Source organism: Hakea prostrata, chromosome 2 (assembly GCF_041222555.1).
Source record: "Hakea prostrata isolate BN-2017 chromosome 2, UWA_Hpros_2, whole genome shotgun sequence".
Lineage (NCBI taxonomy): Eukaryota > Viridiplantae > Streptophyta > Magnoliopsida > Proteales > Proteaceae > Hakea > Hakea prostrata.
This window is the reverse complement of record NC_142601.1, coordinates 39,664,371-39,687,892: the sequence shown is the minus strand read 5'-3', so window position 1 is coordinate 39,687,892 and position 23,522 is coordinate 39,664,371. Positions and strand designations below refer to the sequence as shown.

Sequence of the window (23,522 nt, the reverse complement as noted above, 5' to 3'; positions counted from 1 at the left end):
ATAAATAATTAAAGTTTAAATGTTATTTTGAGACTTTTTGAATAAATTAAAAAATTCTTTTTGACCAAGTTGATGTCAGTCATCATGACTAGTGGTTGGTGCTCATGGGCCTTTCGGGGATAGGATGAGGGGGGAGGCGAAGTGTGGAGGGAATAGATGATAGAAATACAAAAATTATAGGACGTGAGGCCTCTTAAGAAGATGCTGCCTCCTAATGTGCTAGAATAAATTAAAAAATGTCATGCCATTACTTACTTACGTTAATGACAAAAAAATCAATAATTAGAAGCACAACATCAGTAATTACAATCACAGACTAAGGTTAAATTGGTAATTTTAAAAAATATAAAAAATAAAATAATAATTAAGCTAGAGTGCGGAGCAACAGTAATCCCTTTATTATATCCTTCCTTTTCTCTTACCCAAAAAAAGAATCCTTCCTTTCCAAAAAATTGAAACATTCGACAAAATACCGATCCGAGCCGTATCGGCATCTGTATCAGACAGTTAGTCAAATATCGATAACCAGAAAACGAAATCCTTCGTAACAACTCGCACATATCAGAAAACTTTCATCTGTCTCGCTTGCTGCGCGGAAGAGTGCGTATGGTCGACTAAGATGCTGGGTCCGTTCCGAAAGCCCTCGCAATCTCAATCTTCAAACAAAGTACTTACTTTCTTGTATGCTGGCTATTTCTTATAATTTCATGTGTTTTCAGTTCCCCGTTACTTCTACTCAATGCGACCAAAGAAGAGCTTAATCGAGCCGTTGAGTTTTAATTTCTAACTTCCTATTTTTGCTTCCGCTTCTGTTTTGTAATTCAGCAACACAAACAAGAAGGTGAATGGTTAGCAGTGAGTTTCAGGCCGGAAAACTTCATACCAGGGCTCGTCATCGGTTTCATCTTTGGGTTGCTATTAGATTTAACTGGGCTTCCAAAACATGATTCCAAGGGAAAGAAAAGCTTTCCTACTAGGGTCAACCGGCAACAACAAAGGCTAGTTTCAGATAATGGCGATGAAGAGCTTAAAATGGTTAGCTATGGTGTTCTTTCTTCCATTCTAAAGCTTTTATCATTTCTATAATTCTATTGACCTCTTATGGTAGTTAGGTAGAATTCCACAGGAACACATGAATGTAACACATGGGTTTATGTTTTTGAAGCTCAGTTCCCATTATGGGTTTGTGTACATGATGACTTTGGGTTCTGAGCTGCTTCTTTTACCCCCTTTGGTTTTTTTGTTTGTTGTAGATAAGATAGGAAGCTGGAGGATTATTTCTTTAAACATTTTGTTCCCTCTTTTCCTTTGCTCATTAGATTGATAAATACATGCGCTGGAAACGTGGGTTGTTGGTTTCAGTACTTTTGAAATTAATGAACTAAAAAAAGTTGCAGAACTTATACACTTAGTGTGAGTGGAAGATATGATTTTCTTACTTAGAGACAGGTGGTTGCAGGTTTTGGTTGTCAGACAAGACTTGAAGATGAGATCTGGAAAAATTGCATCTCAATGTTCTCGTAAGTCTTCAGTGTCTCTATACCATCAGTTGTCCCCCCCTGCTTATATTATTTCATTATAATTCTTTCAGGGGCACCTTTTCTGTTATTAAATAAACTTAAATTGACAGATGCAGCCACTGGTATTTATGCTGAGCTGATGCAGAGGTAACGTCTACTCATTGCCAGATTATAATTTGCTAAATCCCATTTTTGGCATATGAGAATTCAGTGATACTTTTAAGAATATATGATTATATTTATCATTTATAGGAAAGACTTGATCTTGTATGATGAAAATCAACTTTCAGGTTTAACCTGTATTTCTGCGTTTCGCTTGTGCAAGCTCTCTTTTGTTTCTCTCTTGCATCAGGGGCAGCACATAGGTTTTGGCTTGTTCTGAATACCAGGAAGAATCTGTTTAATGTGCTCTCAGTTTTCTTAGGAATGATTGTTTGCAGTTAGAGGCTTAGAGCATCTGCAAAAGTGGGTAGCCATAGGTTACTTGGAAAGATACAGAGATAAAAGATTTGGGTGCCGTAGTTCCAGTTTTCTAACAATTTATGTAGGTTTAAACAGGGTTGAGCAACAAAACATGATTCAGGGCACGGAGCCCCTTTAGTTGGAAAAAACTTAAATGAGTTGATTTGAGGTTTAAAGGGAATCTCATTTTATTTTTCAAACTATTGTTTTGTTATGGAAAGTTGATAGAAATTTGTATGTTACACATCATTACTAGTTGCCCTCTTTGCTTTATTCTTCCAATAGAGATTGCTGTATGGTAGAGTTTGTTGGACTTCTCAGACAAGATAACTTATTTGGTCTTGTGCACATTTACTACACTGTCATGGGCCAGATGAGGCTGAATTTTTTTCGGACAGGTTAACCCCATGGTTACCTGCTCATATGTTAAGTTTCAGCCTAAAGGAGTTTGCCAAGTGGCAAAATAATGCATTGAAAAATTTATGGATATAAAGAACAGGTGTTGACATAAATGGGAGCGGTACATATTGAAACTGAATATGAAATCTGGGACATGGTCAGTCAAGATTTTTTCCTAGATCTACATGAGTTAGAATTGCCACATCATATTTAAATGTGGCACAACTAGGTGTACAGACTAGGAAATATTTCATCTTTATTCAAACTACAAGTCAAAATTTAATAAGAAAAAATTTAGCATGCCCTATCAGTAAAAAACTATACCTTTTAGTCTAGTGGCTTTGACAAAATTGTGCGAACTTAAGGTTTGCAAAGTATTTGATATTTGTCTCTGATTGCAGCCAGAGGTCCCTTTTGAGACAATGGGAGCAATGTGGCCAACCGAAAATAGTAGTGACATGCAAGAATCAACAGGAAATGTAAGTAGGTGATGTTGTGTATATACTGTATGTGTAACAATTAGAAAAATAGTTGACCTAGTGTTGTGTTGTATTATTCTTTCTCCTTTTTGTCATTGGGATATTTTTTCAGGGTAGGGTGATTGAATGATTTTAATGCATATGATTTCTGTTCTCTGTTCAATCAGGAATAAATTGAAGGAGGCAGCAGAGAGGATTGGCCTTCCCACTTTTGTCGTTGCTGATGCAGGACGCACACAGGTTCTCGCCTATTGCTGAATTGCCCAACCACATGCATGTAATCTGCTGAGATAATATAAATTATTAAAAATAAGACATTATTTACCTTGAGCTCAGATGATCAGAAATTACACATAGGAAGGGTTATGTCAAATTGAATATCCCAAAATATATAGAGTTTGAAGTGTCATAAGATTGATATAGAATAAAACGTCCCTTGTCACATAGGTTGTCATCTATTTATCTCGGCAAGATCTCGCCGAGTTGGTGGAATTTTCCCCAACTCAAGGGGTAGTAGGATCATTTTGGGGTGGAAACTTGTTTTTAAACCTATAGACCCCCAGTTGGAAATTTCTATACTGAAATGAAACCTGAAAATGACCTATCTTACACATCTAAACACCATTAACTCTATGGTTTTTGAGTTTAATACTTAGAATTGTGCACAGTAATTGGTGACTGATGCTTGCTTAGGCTATTATCAACCTTACTAGCGTACATATACTTTTTTTGTTTACCACAGTTTTGTTGCTCATGTAATTTCCTTATGTTCTGTTTTATATTTAGAAATGGAAAACTAATTAAATCCTCATAGAAAATTAGATGTCCAAGCTAGCAAAATGGTATCTTATTTTTGGAAAGTTAATGATCATTCTTTCTCAGCTAAAAGGTTTTAAAAATGCTTTCTGGTTAGTCTTGGTGCTTGTGTGACACTATGTGGGTCAGTTAATATCAAAATTATTCTTACTCTTAGTTTGATGCAGTTGTGCACATTGATATGATCATTTGAGTAACTCTGAGCTCGTTAATTTCTTATATCAGATCATTAGTAGGCTTACATGTCTTGGAAATGTTATGGTCATGGTACATAGTATTTATTCTTTGTTAATAAGAAAGGAGAAACTGAGAAAGAGGAATTGAGAAGAGAGAGAGAGAAGAAATCTGTGCCCAAGGGAGGCTTCACATTAATGTTGAAGACATCTAATCTTATATATCTAGGAAATAACATAAGAAAGGATTTTTGTCTGGAAAGGAAAAGAAAATAACTCAAATCCCATGATATCTCCCTCTTGGGATAATCTTGTGCTAATCTCGAGAGAGGGAGTCTTCCCTTTCCGTCCTTTTTACATCCTTATTCTTACACTTCCCCTCAAGTTGGAGCATTGATATTGATAGGGCCAGTTTGTTGCGAACTATAATCAATTCTTACTGTTCCTGAAAAGCTCTGTATATAAATCTGCTAGCTGTTCTCCTGTATGAACATGTCTAGAAATACCTCGTTGCTACAACTTCTCATGAACAAAATGGTAGTCAACTTCAGTTTGCATGTTCATGAATTATAGGGTTTGAAGTTTTATGGATAGCCACTTCGCTGGTACATTATAACAGAAAAGATGAATGATTGACAAAACCAAACTCATCTAGTAGCCATCTTATCCATATCAGCCCATAGCACAGCCATGGTTCAATACTCTTGATTTTGCACTTGATGTAGCTACCACTATTTGCTTCTTACATTGTGAGGTCTCCTCCAACAAAAGCACGTTAACCTGTAGTTGACCTTCTGTTGACTTTTGATTCAGCCCAATATGTATCAGAAAACCTCTCAACCCATCCATGATCATGGTTTGTACAAAGCAAACCACTTCTAAGAGCCCTCTTGAGGTACTTTTAAATTTGTGTGACAACATAACAATGAGATGTCGAAGGGGTGTACAGAAAGTGACTCACTAAATTGATTGCAAAGGTAATGCCCTATTGAGTCATGGTCAATAATTTCGTTTACCGAAAGCCTCTGATACTAAATAGAATCAGCAAGAATGATCCAATGTATGACATAAGCTTCAAATTAGGGCCCATGGGAGCATGTAAAGCACTAGACCCTAGCTTTCCTATTTTAGACAATAAATCAAATACGTACATCTGTTGAGATAGGTAGATCCATTTTCCTTGATTGAGGCACTTCTACACTCAGAAAATACTTGTCTTCCCAAGTCTTTGGCGTGTAGTTGATGAAACTACACCATCAATTAATTAGTGCTTGGAGAGTTGTCTACTGTGATGACAATATTGTCAACATAAACCACCAGAAATATCCTTCTAGTACTAGAATGTTGGACAAATGTGAATGATCACTCTTGCATCGTGTCAAACTAGACTGCCACACCATTGAAGTGAATCGGGTGAACCATGCCCTGTGTAACTTTCAGCTTATATAATGACCTTTTGATTCAACACGCCATACCGCTCTCTCTGTGAGCAACAAACCTAGGTGTGTGCTCCACATAAACTTCCTTAAAGAGATCACCATTGAGGAAGGCATTTTTCACGTCAAGTTGATACAAGGGCGAATGATGAGTGACTGCAAGAGATATTGAAATACAAATCAATGAGTTCACCCATTGGAGAAGAAGCGTTTCAGTAGTCAACACCACACACATGGGAACACCCCTTATGTAGCTTCAAGTGAATGAGAGGCAAAAACCAAAATCCTTAGATGTTCAGCAGTGAACTAGCTAGAGTTAATTGAATCAAGCTGCTGTTTAGAGTTAAAACAGAATTCTGACTTTGACTTTGAATACTCAAACTAATCCTTCTCTTCTGACTTATAGATCTGAACCTATTTCCAATTATTTTCTACGTTTGTGACTTGTTGGTAAGACAGGCTTCCATCCAGAACTTCTCAAATTAGGGATTTAGGGTTAGGGTTTGAGCGGACTAAAGTGGCTCTGTTTTGGGGTTTTCCAATGGGCTGTAACAGGGACTGGTTTTAGGGTTAGGATGTTAGGGTTCTAGAATGGAGAATTAGGTAATTATGGTACTAGAGCTTTGAAGATCTAGGGTTTAGGATTTCTGTTTCAGAATTAGGGTTTAGGTTTAAGGTTTAGGGATCTAGGGCGGCAGGGATTTAGGATTTTAGTGGAGGGAAAGGGGTGGAGGTAGGGTTTGAGTCTTAGTGGCTGTATGAGGATTAAGGGGTCTGCAAGGTTGAAGAATTCTAATGGAGGTTCTAAAATTATGAGTCATAAGGCTATGGAGAAGAGAAAAGGGGCCGACAGGTAAGGTTCACAAACAAAAGCAATTTTGGACAGGGGAGGGGTGAATGGGTCAAGGCTGACTGCTTACTTGTAAGTTTGTAACTAAGTCTAAGAATGGCTGAGATGGAGATTGAGTGATGTACGCAGACTACATGCTCTTGCTGAAGCAGAAAACTTTCAATCGAAACCCTAGAATGAACTTGTCACCTGGAGGCGCCTTACCACTGATGAGAAGCTACTAACACCTTGCTCTTAGGCAGCAATACACTCTTGGTTGATTGTATTCTTAATTCTCAAATCTGAGTTCTGTTAGAAGCACAAGCCTTCTTTCTATAGCCTTAAAACTGACTCTCATGCTTGTATTCAACATAGTAATCCAAATTCAAACTGGACTCTTATAACTAGACTAAAAGTCTGGTCTACAAATGCGCTTTCTGGGATGACCTTTACTTCAAAAATCCAACTGCAACTAATGAAGGATTTCCGTGAGGATAACGAAACTAGATACCACATCTGATTCTCTTCAGAAACCAGTAGCTTCTCAGTCCTATCAGCTGTCCAGCCAGGACTAGCAAGGTCTCTAAAACAGACTTATGAGCATGGGAAGTCTCAATGGTAAACAGTGGAAAGTGAAAACAAGAGAACAAAGTAGTATAGGAAACAAAGTTGAAAATGCATGCTTATGGAGTGAAACTGAAAAAGGAGTCAAATGAGGAAGCGTACATGGGAGCAAGGGAGCAGCTGCCATTTTCAGAAAATGAACATGCATATCAGTGATAGATGATTTGAGAAGAATAGGTGGCAGTGAAAGAGGCTGGGCTGTAACCTACGGACCCATTATCTGATCAGCACAAACCAGGAGATCATCGTCAAAGTTAGAAATTATCACAGGGTGTGAGAATTCGAAAAAAGATTAAATCAGAAGTAACTAAGTATCTGTGTCTCTAATGAATAACGTTGATAACCCTTTTGGGTGGGAAAATTCCTGATAAAAAGAATACTTAAAAGAGATTTTAGATCTAATTTAGAAATCTTTGAACAACGATCTTGACTAAAACAAATGAACAAATGCTACCAAAAACATATAGTGGTAAAATATAGAGACGAGCATAGGGAAATAATAGAAAAGTTGGAATACCACTCCTTAATATAGAATAAGGCATACAATCATTAAGGTACCATGCAGTCAAAATGGCGTCAGCCTAGAAATATTTGGTCACCTCCATTTCAAGCAAAGGAAGGGGTGACCTTCATTAAATGCCTATTTTCCTCTTTGTTACATTGTTCTGTTGAGGGGTGTGAGCACAAGAAGGCTGATGAATAATGCTATTATGAACCACACAGTTATTAAATCAAGTAGAAAAATACTCTTTTTGTGATCTCTTCAAAATATATATACAAGAGCATCAAACTGAGTATGTATGTCTGCTAGTTTGCCATTATAGAAAAAAATTCGAGGGAAACTCAAGTTTCGACTAGGTGAAAATGGGAAACCTAGGTGGGAAACTAGGAAATTTCGAGGATTTTGTGCAAGTTTCGACAGGTTTTACAGGTATTTTAGGGTGGGACTCTGCATTTAAGCTAATTAGAGTATAAATAACACATTGGCTATATTTTGCTAAAAAAATCAATGTAGGTATATCATTTAATGTACATAAAATCAATGTAGAGTTGTCCAAGAAGTAATATAAACTTAACTCCTTAAGTACATAACATTCAATATATAATTTCTAACTTCAAAACATCAAATACAAAGTAACTGTCAATAAAAGGAAAGTACAACTCAGTGCCAAGAGGAGTGCCTCGGTGGATCCATCCTATAAGTCGAGTAGTACTGTGCTTATAACATCCCCTCCTCCAACCAACGAACATTGACATCCCATGACATTTTATGCCTATGGTTGTCAAGGTAATCGACAACTGTAACTTTACAAGTCTGGTCATTAACATGCCTAAGATAACCAGTCTGAGGGAATACGCAATTTGGATAGGGAAGTCCTGATAGAGGGGGTATTTGGGGAAACATGAAAGAAACAGAAAAATTGAAAATATGGGAAATCTACAAAACATGTAGGAAAAAGTCCTAGGTTTCCACAAAAATTTTCAAGTTTCCATGAAATTTCCCATGTTTCTCACGAAATTTGGAATTTTTTTTCTTCTCATGAACCAGCTGGTCTAGCTGGGTTTCACTAAGTTTCGACAAAATTTCGATAGTTTAGATCGAAACTTGGGATTTTTTTCCGGTCCCCTAGTTTTTCGTTTCGAGGTTCCCAAAATGGAAGTTTCGATGGAATTTTGTTCTATGTCTGCCACAAAACTGCAAAAGATGGAAAAAATAATTCAAACAAATTTTCATCAAATACGTGCATGTAACTTGGAATAGGCATAGAAAAGGTAACAAAGTAAAGAAACCCAAAAGTAGCAACATTGGGACAGGCCCCACAATAGAACTCGTTAAAGAAAACTATTGGTTGGACCATTTAGTAACATGAGGGAAAACTCATATGGTAAAGCTTCCTCAAAGTGGCAAAATTCACAAGAAAAATTAGGAAGGGAGATAAAACAACTACCTAATAATTTTAGGGTCTCCAATGTAGGGTAACGAGACGGTATCGAATTTGGTGAAGCACTAACGCATTTGAACATGCCATAGAAGACTCATCGTCAAATTGATACCATTGGCACTCACTACCTCTGCCAGTCATCTTCTTTGTAATAAGATCTTGAAAACGGAAAAGAAAGTGAGAAAACAATTGTAAATAGGAGTAAATTTGAGAACAGATGAAAATTAAAATGAAGGTCCATTAAGTGAATGGCTGGTGGTAAGTAGATATGAATAAGATGAATGGTCCCTATGCCCTTAAATAGGAACCATTAGCTAAGGTGAGATTTGAACTAGAAGAACAAAAACCACATAGTCCATGATCAATTTTGTTAGAAAATAAAACATTAGAACCTAACAAATAACAATCCATCACTAAGTCAATACTGGTATGGTACTACTAAGACAGATTAGGTAGGATCACACTTGTCTTCTCCATGTGCAATGTGGTGTAGCAGATCACAAACCTTGCCCTAGAGGCCGTCTAGGTCAACGGATGACAATTCCCAAGATAATCCTCTTCTGTTGCCCCCACATGGGACACACATATAATGGGTCACCTGTTTCTGAAAAGGGGAATCATCATTGTGTTCCAGGGTAAGTACCTCTTACAATTATTTCATCGACGGTACTTGCATTTTAAGAATTATCCAACACCTAAACCCCTGTTGGCAAGGGTCGTAGTTCTGGTAATCAACTGCACAGACAATTCACATGATTGTCATTACATGCTACAATTATGCATGTGTACCATAGCACTTATGCTTCTATAGTAAGTGAAGCAGAGAATCACGATAAACCCACCCAGCTCGATCACAACATTGATTACAATATCTCATTACCTCATCACTATCCATGTCACCACATGATCAATGACAATCACATAACCCATGCAATATGATCAAATATGAATAAAAATGATGCATGAATTTCATAAACATATAAAACTTTGTAAACTAAAACTAATTCCTCTCACTTGTAGTGGCAGTCGATGTATGCTAGGAATCAGACATCTGATATGACCTCAGAATAACTGATCTGTAGATCTAATAAAATATCATCAACAAGTCAAAGAGTACCCTTGGGTTCTAAATATCAAATTCCTAAAAACGTGGGACTGAATCCCCATGCTTTGTGATGGAGAAGTATTTTACAGTTTTGGTTCACAGATTTTGCTCAACTGCGCACAGGAAGCATAAACTTGCAATAAATATGTCCTAAACACAATCTAATGCAAATTAATTTTAATTAAACTAGACTTCTAAAACTAATAAACCAGAATTGACTTGGAGATTGGGTTTCAGATCCTTTAAACTAATCAGATTCGTTTTTTTTCTTTTGTACATAGTAGAACAACGACTAGTGTTCAGATTCGTTTTTTTTTCTTCTGTACATAGTAGAACAACAACTCTAGATCCTGCACATCATGATTTTTAATATTTCGGACCAACTTATAATGAGATATAGATTTAATTTTGAATCTACCATAAAAATTTCAGACAAATTCTTACAAAACTTCTTATGAGTTTTACAAAATTTGGGTTCGGAATGCAATTCTAGTTCTTGGTCTTAATTCTAGTATTTTATTACCCAACCAAACATGGTCAGAATGCTTCCAAGTTTGGTACGATTGTTCGTCTCTGAGTCCTATACTTACAAAAAAGGTTTTAGATTGAAAATTGATGTATATTAGGAGATATACTAGTTCCCCATGATTCAACAGAATCAGCCCACATCGCTTGGGAATTGAAAACCATCCTAAACCTCTCTAGGTTTTGCCATGTGGTCTACGATTCTCCTCCTTTTATGGTTTAAAAAAAACGAAGGAAGCCATGGCCAATCTAATATAAACTATAAAGTATAAACTGATTGGAAACTGTTACGATCTAATATAATAGAGGAGAAATTAAGAGGAAAGAGAACAGAGAGTGAGAAACGTGAGAGAGAAGTTAGGATAATATTTTTCATATCCTTATCTCATTCATCCGAGTGCTTTAATAGGAACAGCAATCAGTTACAGGAATCGTCTAGAATGCTTCTATTAGATGAATATCCAAGATTACCCTTATCTTATAGTATAATCTTCCCATCTTACCCGTTGAGAATTATAGTATTTATATCACATAGTCCTTTAGGAACAGTGGGGTTTTTGGATTACGTGAAGAGTGCCTTGGAACCTGATGTATGGTGGGTCCCATAGAAGTTGTAACATTACCTTCCTCTGCAGCTCCGACTTTGTCCTCGAAGCGGAAATTAGGAAATTGAGAGCGCAGGCAGCTCAAATCCTCCCAAGTTGCCTCCTCCGGCGGAAGGTTTGCCCACTGAATCAAGGCTTGATGCACGGTGTTACCTCTACGGAAGAGTGTTCGCCGCTGAAGAACTGCTGAGGGAAGCAACGGATGTGCAGGGGTGATGGGTAAAGGGCCAGCAGAGGGTGATGCTCCCAGATGGGGTTTTAAAACAGATACATGAAAGACGTTATGGATCTGAGAGTTGGAAGGTAGGGCGAGGCGATACGCAACCTTGCCGATGCGCTCAAGCACCTGATAAGGCCCGAAGAAACGGCGACCAAGCTTTTGATTTCGGCGCAGTGCGACAAAGGTCTGGCGGTAAGGTTGAAGACGCACCAAAACCCACATACCAAGTTGGTATTCGGTGTTGACACGATGTTGATTAGCTTGGTGACGCATTCGATCCTGAGCTCGCTGTAAATGAGACTTCAAGTCATGGAGTATCCGGTTACGGTCTTGCAGGGTGTCGTCAACAGTAGTATTGGTAGCTGTACTGGGCACATAGTGGATTAATGCCGGCGGTGGTCGACCGTAAACTGCTTCAAAGGGAGTCGAAGCTATTGCCGAGTGGAACGAGGTATTATAAGAAAACTCTGCCCAGGGAAGATAGATAGTCCAGCGATGGGGCTCGTCACTAACAAAACAACGCAAATACATTTCAAGACTGCGATTGACAACCTCAATTTGGCCGTCGCTCTGTGGATGGTAAGCAGAAGACATCGCCAGCTGTGTACCCTGCAGTCGGAAGAGCTCCTGCCAGAACGAGCTTAGAAATAAGGGATCGCGATCACTGACCAATGTTTTAGGTATACCATGGAGCTTCACAACATTATTCAAAAATGCTTCGGCAACCTTCAGACTGGTGAAATCGTTGGATAAGGGTGTGAAGTACGCATATTTGGACAATCGGTCGACCACAACCATGATAGAGGTCTTACCATTCGAAGGAGGTAACCCCACAATGAAATCCATGCTGAGATCTTCCCAAATACACTCAGGAATGGGGAGGGGTTGCAACAAGCCGGCCGGAGCTGTGCTGAGTGACTTCATTTGTTGGCATGTGGTACAGTGGGCAACAAAGTGTTTGGCAGCCTCACGCATTCCTTTCCAATAAACATTAGCAGAGAGGCATTTCATGGTGCGTAAAAACCCAGCATGGCCACCACAAGGAGTTGAATGATACTCTTCAAGAAATCGGTGACAGAGTGGGGATGCCGGATCTAAAACCAGGCGGTGACGATGAAAAATGAGTCCGTCTCGAATACAATACGCAGGATAATCTCCTGGGCTGGTTTGAATGTCTTTATAGAGTTGTTGCAGCTCTACGGAATGGGCAATATCTTGGCGCACCTGAAGTAAGAAATCGGCCTGTGGTGTAGACACGGCAGCGAATCCCATAAACAACTGCGGCACCCTTGATAGAGCATCTGCTGCACAATTATCCTTACTAGGTTTGTAAGAGATTTCAAATGTATATCCCATGAGTTTGCTAAGCCACTGATGTTGTTCAGGTGTTTGCACCACCTGAGTTACCAATTCCCGGAGGCTCTTCTGGTCGGTGCGAATGTAAAACTTGTGTCCGAGTAGGTACTGGCGCCATTTTCCAATTGCCTGTGTGATTGCCGTCATCTCACGAACATAAGTAGTAGCTCATTGTAATTTTGCAGATAATTTTTTACTAAAAAATGCAATTGGGCGTTCATCTTGTGAGAGTACAGCGCCGATACCAACTCCAAAAGCATCGGCTTCAATAGTGAAAGGTTTAGTAAAATCCGGCAACGCTAAAGTGGGTGCTTCAGTGAGTCGCCGTTGTAACTCATGAAAAGCGCGTTGAGCTAACTCGGTCCAACAATACGACCCCTTTTTGGTTAAATTGGTTAATGGGCCAGCAATAGAAGCATATCCCTTGATAAACTTGCGATAGTAGCCGGTGAGCCCAAGGAAGGCCCGTACCTCACGTAAACATGTGGGTATGGGCTATTGTAAAATAGCAGTAATTTTCTCTTGATCCACAGATAAACCAGTATTGGACACCACATGTCTCAAATATCCAATGGAGGTCTGCCCAAAGTCGCACTTGGTTCTTTTAGCAAATAAGTGATGGGCTTGAAGTACTCCCAAGACAACCCGTAGACGGGCTAGGTGTTCGGTCCAGTCACGGCTATAGACCAAGAGGTCATAAAAAAAAACCAACAAAAACTTGTGAAGATAGGGCTTGAAGACACTATTCATGATGCCTGAAATGTAGCCGGAGCGTTGGTGAGCCCAAAAGGCATCACCAAAAATTCATAGTGACCCTCATGTGTCCTAAATGCAGTTTTGTGGACATCCTCAACTCGAACTCTAATTTGATGATAACCAGAATGGAGATCTAGCTTAGAAAAATACCTGGCTCCATATAATTCGTCAAAGATCTCATCAATAGTGGGTATAGGAAAGCGATCACGTACCGTCACCGCATTGAGGGCCCGATAATCGACAGAAACGCCACGTGCCATCACGTTTCTTAACTAATAATACAGGTGAAGAAAATGGGTTATTACTGGGCCGAATTATACCTGCTTGTAACATACTCTCCACTTGTCGTTCAATTTTTTCCTTTTGGAATAGGATATCTGTAGGGGCGGACACTAACAGGGGCTGCTCCAGGCTGTAGGTAGATAGCATGGTCTCGGGAGCGTTGAGGAGGAAGCTGGGTAGGCTCTTCAAAGACCGCTGCATTTTCTTGTAATAACTGTGCAAGATCGGGCCTTTGATCCACTGGAGTTGCAATTGGGCCCATATCCAAGTCCAATTTAAAGAGTTCAACACATGTCTGGGCTGAGACTGCTCTTTTTAACTCATGGAAATGAAATTGGGCTAGAGGATGTTTTGGGTCGCCTTGTAGTTCAAACCGTTGCCCGGCTTGTTCAAATTTCATTGTTAACTGACTATAGTCAAAAATCACTGGTCCCAAAGTGGTTAACCATTGGACCCCTAAGATCAAATTTGTACCACCCAAAGGGAATACATAAGCATCAATGGTCAGCTGGTAAGATTGAATACAAAGAGGTAATTCACGTACTAGCCCTTCACAAGCAATTTTGTTTCCATTTCCAATCATGACGGACATGCTGGCAGTTTGTTCAACTTCACACCCTAGTATGACTGCTGTCTCACGCCGGAGGAAATTGTTGGAGGCGCCACTATCAACCAATATTTGCAGTGAACGCCCGAATATTCTTCCGGTGAACTGAAGAGTTGTCGGTGTTGGAATTCCATTCATCGAGTGGAAGGAAAGTTTTGTCGTAGCTTCCGACACTATCTCATCTTCAATCGATGGTTCCTGAATCAAGTCAGTGGTTTCGCCTGGATCACCAGCATCATAATCCAATAACAAGAGGTGATGAGTCTTACACCGATGTCCGGGAACAAACCGCTCGTCGCAATTGAAACAGAGGCCTTGGGTACGTCGCTGCTGCATCTCACACGGGGTTAATCGTTTGATTGGTAATGAAGTAGCAGATGTTGGTAGTACAAGACCTGCAAATAATTTGGTTGTTGGGGAGGGAGTTGGAAGTAATGGTGGTTTACTTGAAACGGGAAGAGAGCGATAATTTGAGCGTTTGGCTGCTGCAAGTTTCGCCTCTTGGAGCTTTGCAAGTCCAACGGCCTACGTCATATCAACTGGCCAGAGTGCTCTCACTTCGTGTTTAAGATCGGTGTGCAATCTCGACACAAAACAACTCACAAGGAATGATGTTGGAATTCCAGATATCTGGGTAGCCAAGGCTTCAAAGCGCGGTTGATATTCAGCCACCGTAGTGAATTGCATCAATTTTGCGAGATCTCCCTGATGATCCTCATAATCGGAAGGACCAAACCGATTTTCAAGAGCTCGTGAAAACAGTTCCCATGGTGGGTATTGTTTTGTTTTATACATCCATCTGAACCATTGCAGTGCTTCGCCAACCATATGAAATGAAGAAATACGTACCTTCTGAGCGTCTGGAGTTAAATGTAGATCAAAAAAATTCTCTACCATATAGATCCAGCCAGATGGATCGATCCCAGTAAATTTTGGAAAATCAAGGCGAACCGTTCGAGTTTGAATTCCAGTGGAATCTGTTGCGTCGTTGGAGTGAATGGAAGTAGAACTTGGTGAACTTTCAATTGGCATAGATCGTCGACACATCTGTTCAAGACGACCATCCATATTGGAGATCTGTATAACCAGAGCTGTTAATGCCTCTCTCTGTTCACCGGCTGAAGTGTGTAGAGAAGCTAATTGAGCACTGTGCTCCACTGATATTGTGCTCAATTGCTTCAGAGCTTCATCTAACTGACGAGATCTCGTTCCTTCCGCCATGATGTCCGACAGGTCGGACCACTGTTACGATAAGAGGAAAGAGAACAGAGAGTGAGAAACGTGAGAGAGAAGTTAGGATAATATTTTTCATATCCTTATCTCATTCATCCGAGTGCTTTAATAGGAACAGCAATCAGTTACAGGAATCGTCTAGAATGCTTCTATTAGATGAATATCCAAGATTACCCTTATCTTATAGTATAATCTTCCCATCTTACCCTTTGAGAATTATAGTATTTATATTACATAGTCCTTTAGGAACAGTGGGGTTTTTGGATTACGTGAAGAGTGCCTTGGAACTTGATGTATGGTGGGTTCCATAGAAGTTGTAACAGAAACCATGAAAAGTACTTGGATGAGGTTGGCAAGGTTCAAGATCTCGCTCTCAAGGACAATCTCACCCTTGAGAAAAAGTGAGATTTGGTATTTTATCTCGGGCCAACTCGAGTGAACTTGATGGTCCATCTCTAGGGGTTTTAAGGGTCAGGTTGAGCTCAAAGTTGGTATTTGGCCTATTTTAGGCCTTTCAAACACGCTAGTGACCTTCATTTGTGAGAAAATAACACTAAATATGAGTTCTAACTTAACCCTAAGTTTGAAACTGAAATGCTGCTGAATGACATGTAGGGTTATAAAACATGAAATATAGAACAATAAGAACATATAAATGAAAAGCAAGTGATAAGATCATCAAATAACTTAAGTACCAACAAAATTTCATCCATATGAGTATAATATAACGTCACATTCTTGTTTCTCAAGAATACAATAATACAACCATTATAAACTCAATATAAATCATAGGTTCATAATAGAAGTGTTGGGTATGGCTCATGCTTCACATTCTATTGCTGACGACCTTCACTTTGGGCCTCAGGATTTCCTTTGTAGTTTGGGCTTAGGCCCATGAATAGCTTATTGTGGCTTAGGGTTTCTAAGCTTATATATATATTCTCTTGTAACCTAACATCTATAATGAGTTGTTAAGAGCGGAATATAGTGAAACCTAAAAGCTGGACATAGCCCTACATTAGGGTGAACCGAGTAGTAACTGGCTCTTTTCTTTCTTGCTTTTACTTGATTGTGTGTGATTGATTGTCCCAATCCTAAAAAGAAGAAGGTCAGAGGGAGTTGTGGGAAGTTGTCGGCTAGAGGAGGCAAGACAGGTTAAGAGCTTGACTTCGCTTACTTGAGTTTGGGATTTTCAAAGGGTGGCTAGACCAAGATCTCGATCAAGATTTGGTAATTTCTTGGACTTGACCCAAAACTCGTCTTATCATGGCCAAAAAGCGAGATCTCACACCATGGAGGTTGGGCAGTGCTTGAAAGTTCCTTTGTTTTCTTCTTCTTACTTCTCTTATTTTCTATCTCTCTTTATTTCTTATTTCTTCTATTTTTTGTTTGTGCATGGGGCTCCCCATCCGTTTTATAGTTTACTTTTTCCCATTTGGACTTCAATTCTCTCCCTCTTAGGATTCTTTCTTTCTTGTTTCCAAGATTTTTCTCTTATTTATTTTTCTATTTGAATTTAGATTTCATTAAAAAACTAATTTTAAAATAAAAATCATTTATTGCACACACTAAGGGCACGTTTGGTAATGGGCCAAGGAATAGTTTTTGGCATTCTTTCGTTCTCAGAACGCCAAAATACATTTGGTAAATGGGTTGTTATTTCCTTTTCAAGAAATGAACCGGTCCAATTTTCGTGTCTGAGAAGGCTTTTTGCAAAACAAGTTTGACTTGTTTCGTCGTTCTCAAAAACAAAAACTATGTCAAAATTACATCGAAGAGGGACACTCAACCCAAACTTCATTCACACACAACTTCTAACTCTTTCCCACCTTCATAAGATTTTTTTTTTCTTTTTAAAAATTCTCCATCATCTCATGTGTTCTTAGCACGAATTTTACCAAACAGTCAAAATTATGTTCAGACCACTGTTCTTTGATCAAAACGCTAGAAAACGATTCTCAAAAAGAAAACTGATACCATACACGCACTAAGGGTTTCAGACCCTTGACCTATCTCTAACTAGACTTAAATCCAACCATTGAGCTAAAACCTAGCTTATGAATAAAATCTAATAAAATAAGCACTTGAGCTTTTAGAGCATGGGTATTAAAGTAATTATTGTGATGATCTTCGTAAAATGTCATACAAAGAATCTGAACTTCTGATTTGTATCTTGAAATGTTCCGAAAATATTGGAAATTAATACTACAATATATTGATACTATGGAACACCTATTAAATCTTAGTATACGTCTTACAAAATTTGACACTGATTCTGATAGATCTAATTGTGTTTGTTCAATCAAAACCAAAATTCCATAATAACAGAGGAGTAAGTCAAATAGAGCACACCCGACATGTAACTATCTAATCAGTTAACAATCTCCAAACAGAAATTAAAAGTAGCAACTTATAACATTGTTACAACGCAGAAAAAAAAAAAAATTCCGGCGACATACTGTCGCCTGAGATGGTGACCAGAGTTACTAGAAGCCACTGCAACTTGGTCGCTGCAGGCTCTGCAACTACGGTGGCTTTCGTATGAGCCTGAGGGGAAAAAAAAAAAAGAAAAGAAGCAGAAGTAAGAGAGTAGCAGCAAGCGTCGATCAATTTTGGACCTTCCAAACTGAAAAAGAGAGTATAGTGGTGTCGCCGGTGATGTTTCTGGCTGTTGTTGGAGTAGCTGGATGTCGCCGGAGTCGCTGGATGTCACCGTCGATCAAGTGGAACTCTGGAAGATAGTAGCAGGCATCGATAGAAGAAATGAAAAGCTGAAAGAGAGTAACAGCATCTCTGGCTGTCGCTGGTGATGTTTTTGGCTGTCGCTGGAGTTGATGACTGTTGCCGGAGTTGCTGATTTCGTCGTCGATCAAGTGGAAGCTGAAGAGAGTAGCAGAGGGAGAGGGCCGAGAGGCAGAGACGATGAGAGATTAGGGGCTTAGGGCTCGCAAGAGTGAAGAGTCTCGAGTGAAATTCTCGGGTTTTCTTCTTTTTGTTTTGTTTTTTTTTTTTTTTTTTTTTTTTTGGGTTAATAATTTAATGTTAGAATGATCCCATGTATCTCATGTAAAACTTATATAAACACTCAACCATTAGATGATCCCCAATTGAAATCTAATTTCTTTTGGCCTTTGATTTGGAATTAAAATATGGTGGTTTTTAAAATCCACAAAGGCAGTCGCCTAGGGGTCCGCTGCGTCCGAGGCGTGCCTTAGAGACTGAGGCGACCGCCTTATGGACTCCACATGAGGCGCTTCTCGCCTCATCCCCTCAAACTCCACCAGGACGCCAAGGCATCGCCTAGGCGACGCCTTGACAACTATGGACTGATGTCTTCATCAAATAGTTTCCTTGTAGTCACAACATGAATGTGGGGGCTTCACCAGCTCAGGGTCCACATGCAGTTTAGTCAAGAACATTTTTCAACCAGACTCCCTCTTTGGCTGCTTCACAAGGAGCGAGCAACTATGCTTCTGTTTTGGAATGAGCCGTTGACTTCTACTTACTGCTGTTCCAGGTAACCAACTCAAAATATTGATAGAGACAAAGAGGAAGACGAATGATAATAAGAAGAGTCCAACCTGATTGGATCATAATAGTGGTTAATTATGGGTTGATGATCATCCCCGTTTCTTAACAAAGCAAATAAATTGCCTTCCTTCATAGCTTCAAAATTCCAATTCATTATGACTATGATTTAGTTTGGATGAAATTTGAGGCCAAAGTTGGGACCATGCTTACAAGTTTGTCAAATCAGAAACATTTGCCTTTGAAAATTAGATTTAATTTTAGCTTGAAACTGACTTGCATATTGACTTGATTATTTGCAGCTTATATTCTTTCTCTTATTCTTTCCCTTTTTTCGTAAAATACTTTCAAGATGTGCTGGTCGGACCATGCTTGGTCCACATTCTGTCATTTGCTTTTCTAATTTGGATAATTAGTCAATAATTTGAAGCATTTTCTTTAGGAATAGGCAATCATGATTCTGGAATTGAAAGTTTTGTGTTTGCCTCAGGTTTTGGCTGGATCAAAGACAGTTCTTGCTGTCGGACCAGGTATGAGCCTCAGAGTTTCTGATTCAGATTGCCTTCGTCTTAGTGCCTGCTACTACATATTTTTTCTGTCAGCCCCCCCCCCCCCCCAAAAAAAAAAAAAAAAAAAAAAAAAAAAGAAAAGAAAAAAAAGACAAGGATCTTTGCTGCTATGGATTCATTTTATGGTGAAATAGGTCAATGAACTTTTCACTTAATGCCAATATATCTGAGTGTACTTGCTTCAGTTAATTTCTGACTAAAGGCATCCAGCTTTCAACAGTGATGCAAGCAATTTTACACATTGGTGACCCTATCTCCAAAAGAGTGGGGTGAGGGTGCAGGGACCTCCATTTTATGATCTACCAATTGAAGGCGATAGCAATATTTTGCTTCCAAGTTTTAAATTTTCTAAAGAAGAGGGTTCTCTGAGTAAGAGGCATAAAATATTGCAGCAATGAGGTGTGGGAAAACCCTATCCTATATTGCAGGGCTGAAAGGTCATTTTTATATGAGGAAAGAGGGAGAAATAGAAGTGTTTTTACCTTGCCCTACCCAAAAGCCCAGAGAACCTCTTCCCATTTTCAATATAAAAATATCCTGAAAAGACAGATTTACTTTTGCAATTGAATCCATGGTTGCAGTACAAGAAGCAGAGGACTGTGTCTACAACATGAGGACCTTTCCTATGAGTTAATTTTTTATATGAGCGTTCATGGTTACGGGTGAATCTGGTACAAAAAATCTAGGTTTCCCTCTTCGGCTTTAGGAATATAATGCTGGTTATGGTTGACTGATGCTTAATAGGATTAATTTCGGTATTGGCATCACTTAACCAGTGCCAAGCCAGACTCATTGTAATCCATAATTTAGCGGGTTATATCTGGATCTGAAGGGATGGGTCTTGGCGCAATGGTTGGTGGACCACAGTTGTAATCTGAGGTCAAGGTATCAAAGCAGCCACTCAGCAAATTTATTGGGGTAAGGCTGCATAGAAAAAATGCCCGGGATTCTGCTTGGGCCAAAGCCTTCAGCACTGGTTTGCCCTTTTGCTTTATATCTGGATCTGCTGTGTGTTCTGAAGCAACTTATTAATATTATAAGTCTCAATGCAATAAAGACCCCCTGGGCAGGGGGGGGGGGGGGGAGAGAACTTTGATTTTAGGTAGACATTCAGTTTTTGACAATTTTTTGATTTCCATGTTTTATTCTCTCCAAGTGATAAATGTAGGCTCTTAGAACATATATGGAGGTACATTTGAAATTTCATCCAAAAGGGATAGTTTGGTGCTTTGTAGTATGACTTTAACCCAAATCTACCTAAGGAACATAAATTTCATGAATTTGAAAACTTTAACCCAAATCTACCTGAGGAACATAAATTTCATGAATTTGAATAAGTTTTCCATCTTTTAATAATCATTACTTTTTCTTATGGATTGAAAATTATGGTAAGGCCTGCAGTTCCAAATGTCTGGGAGTTCTAAGCCACATCATCTAATCATCAGTCTTCTAATTAGTCAATTATGTGCAAACCAAGTTTTTTTGGGCATTCTGAGCATTAATCTTTTCCGCAGGCAGGAAGTCATTGGTCGATTCAGTTACTGGGAAATTGAATCTGCTCTAACTTCTCCACGTTGCGATACACAAGACTAAATTCTGCGAAAGAAGATTATTTGGATGTGATTGTCTTTTATATTGTCTCTTTATTTGATGCAATTGTTCTTTCTGTTATCTTCTTGTCCTCTTCAACCAATATTTTTTTTGTGGGGGTGGGGGGTGGGGGGTGGGGAGAGGGGGAATGGATGCAGTCAGTGGGGTCTGATGTTAGTACATGAATATGTAATTCGAGGTACTATTGTAGTTTGAACCATAATTGACCTACATATGATTAAGTTTTATGATTGAATACAAGTGTAGACAAGTATACTGAAATATAAATGTTCGATGTTCAAAGCTTCTAATAACTAATAATGAGAAGTCTAATATCTTTGTCTGTGTGGGGTTAGTCCACATAAATATGTACATATGCTGTGCATGTAACTCCTTGTAATGCAACTTCTCCATGGTAAGATCTATTATCTGAAGAAAAGGAACCCAAGTTTCTTTCAGGTTTCAACCACCTGAATTGACCCATTATTGGGAAGGTTCAAAAAGGAGCTGAATGGGGCTCCCTAATTTTAGCTTTCTCAGTGGACTCAGTGATGTTGATAGAACTGCTAGAGCATTCACATGATCTTTCAATGACTAGGACATGCTTCTTACGATCTGCAGTCATGTGAAGTTTTTCTCTCTTTCTGAGCATCTCTTCGTTCTCTTTTATCTCTAGTGCTGGTCTAGATCCCTGTATAAGCAATTTATAATCAGTTGACAAAGCTAAATTTCTCAAATCAAGGTATTGCTTCAGAATACAATATACAAACTGAGAATACCTCAATGAACATGTTTGAAGCCTTTTGAGTCTTCATTTTTTGAACTAAATCCGCTGCTGCTGTTTGCTGCTTTGAAAAAGGCCAATCAATTTGTCAGCAAGTACTTGCGATGCGGGTAACAAAAAATTTGCAATCAGCATTACCAGGACCGTGGACTCAGCGATGCTGTGGAGTGTCAAGTTATTTTTCCTTAATTGTCAATAGATATTATGTTTTTCCTGTTATTCTTCAAGCCTAACTGTTTTAGTTTTTACTTTTGATGTGGGTTTCGTTTCTTTTTAAAATTTTGTATTGTGTCTGGGTTGTGGAGTAAAGATCTGATTTTTCAGATATAGGTTCTGGGAAAATTTCAGTAACAGAGGTTTGGTGATTATAAAGTGAAAAGGAGCAAAATTCTACTTACTTGATTGAAGGAAATCAAGAAGTGTTAAGAGGCACTGGAAGTTTTTTATGTCAGTATTAGGTTATCCTGCTATGCTTGTTTGTTAGTGCTTGGTTTTGTGCTGTTAAGAGGCACTGGTAGTTTTTTATGCCAGTATTAGGTTATCCTGCTATGCTTGTTTATTAGTGCTTGGTTTTGTTCTTGTGCTCTCATTTAGTATTATATTTTCCACGCCAGTGAGATATAGCTTCTGTGACAGCTTCAACATCACCTTCTATAGTTTAATTAAGATGGGCTTGTATGCCGCTTTGGGAAAGACAATCACAGTAACAGTAGATACACAGAGAAAACAAAGAAACACATTGAGAATTTAGGAGTGATGAAGTTTTACCATGGCATTGTTGAGTTGTCCTTGATTCAAGGTTCTGGGCTCCATTTCAATGGAACAAGAAAGACAAGCCATGAAGTCCCCAGAAATGACAGATTAATAATACTTCGGATGGATTTTGTGACTTTCTTTGTATTTCATACGGTTGTCATCTTTGATTCTATTTATAGACTTCTGAACAAAGCTGAGGGACTCTCCGAAGGAGCCAAACCTTGTTAAGATGATGCAATTCTGTTGAAAATAATGTGTGGTCAGAATTCTAGGAGAGCAGAGCACAATCTGTCTTCTGTATGTCTTGTGTGTGTTTTTCATTGTCTTTCTGCAACTTTTTCAAAGCTTCTTCACGGAATCTCTAGAAACTGCTAATTAATGTACGTGACTTTTCTGGGTTGACCACTTCCTCGGTCGACACTTGGATTCCGATGATTCATCCAATCCAAATAACCACATAGTTATCCTAACTTCATTATCTTCTGACCCTTTTCAAGCCCCTTCATGTAATGCTGTATGGTTGTTCTTGTTAAGTAGTGGTGGAAGATTGCTACAGGGATGGAATTGGCCGTGGCCGACAGGCTATGTTACGCTGTTATTAAGGAAAGTTTTTCGCCGGCTCGTGCACCCTCCATCTGCTTACGGTATGCATCAAAATGGAAAATGAAGTAGAACATCAACTGCAATACTAACACCTGAACTTTCGATGTGAGCTAGCTTCTACTATACAAACTTTGTTGACATTTATGAACTTAACACTTCCAATAGTTCTCAGTGAATAGAGAAAGTGTTTCGTAACCCTCACCTGCCTCTGTTGTCTCTGCAACTTAGGGTACCTTAAAGTCACCCAACCTGAACTTGAGGTCACAGGCTCATACCTTAAAGCCACCCAACCTGATTTTGAAGTCACAGGCTAAAAGCTATC

At 39.0% G+C, this 23,522-nt stretch overlaps 1 protein-coding gene and 1 long non-coding RNA gene across 7 annotated transcripts; one reads left to right on the top strand and one right to left on the bottom strand.

The window, feature by feature from the left end:
* Positions 1-557: 557 nt before the first annotated feature.
* Positions 558-21,171, top strand: LOC149024336 (uncharacterized). Of its 6 annotated transcripts, none has more exons than XR_016171626.1 (8): positions 558-667; positions 826-1,035; positions 1,460-1,520; positions 1,592-1,667; positions 2,783-2,860; positions 3,028-3,137; positions 19,389-19,428; positions 20,982-21,001. XR_016171626.1 is itself a non-coding variant. In XM_089144630.1 (8 exons), the coding sequence occupies exons 1-8, from the start codon at positions 620-622 to the stop codon at positions 21,029-21,031; spliced, it is 597 nt and encodes a 198-aa protein (XP_089000756.1). In that variant the 5' UTR covers positions 558-619; the 3' UTR covers positions 21,032-21,171. The 6 variants fall into 6 exon arrangements, 5 of the variants coding, with proteins under 5 accessions (XP_089000756.1, XP_089000755.1, XP_089000757.1 ...); XM_089144630.1 differs by having other exon boundaries at positions 1,631-1,667; positions 3,028-3,100; positions 20,982-21,171; XM_089144629.1 differs by having other exon boundaries at positions 3,028-3,100; positions 20,982-21,171.
* Positions 21,172-21,552: 381 nt separating this feature from the next.
* LOC149024335 (uncharacterized) lies at positions 21,553-23,259 on the bottom strand. Its single transcript, XR_016171625.1, has 3 exons — positions 22,610-23,259; positions 21,837-21,902; positions 21,553-21,748 (listed from the first exon to the last, which is right to left on the bottom strand). It is a non-coding gene; the product is annotated as an uncharacterized LOC149024335 (long non-coding RNA).
* Positions 23,260-23,522: the final 263 nt, after the last annotated feature.

Excerpts from the sequence above, each read along its gene's own strand:
- LOC149024336 (XM_089144629.1), top strand. The coding sequence starts at position 620 with ATGCTGGGTCCGTTCCGAAAGCCCTCGCAATCTCAATCTTCAAACAAA. Across the intron at positions 668-825 it reads AATCTCAATCTTCAAACAAA|CAACACAAACAAGAAGGTGA; the intron begins GTACTTACTTTC and ends TTTGTAATTCAG. Across the intron at positions 1,036-1,459 it reads GCGATGAAGAGCTTAAAATG|GTTTTGGTTGTCAGACAAGA; the intron begins GTTAGCTATGGT and ends AGGTGGTTGCAG.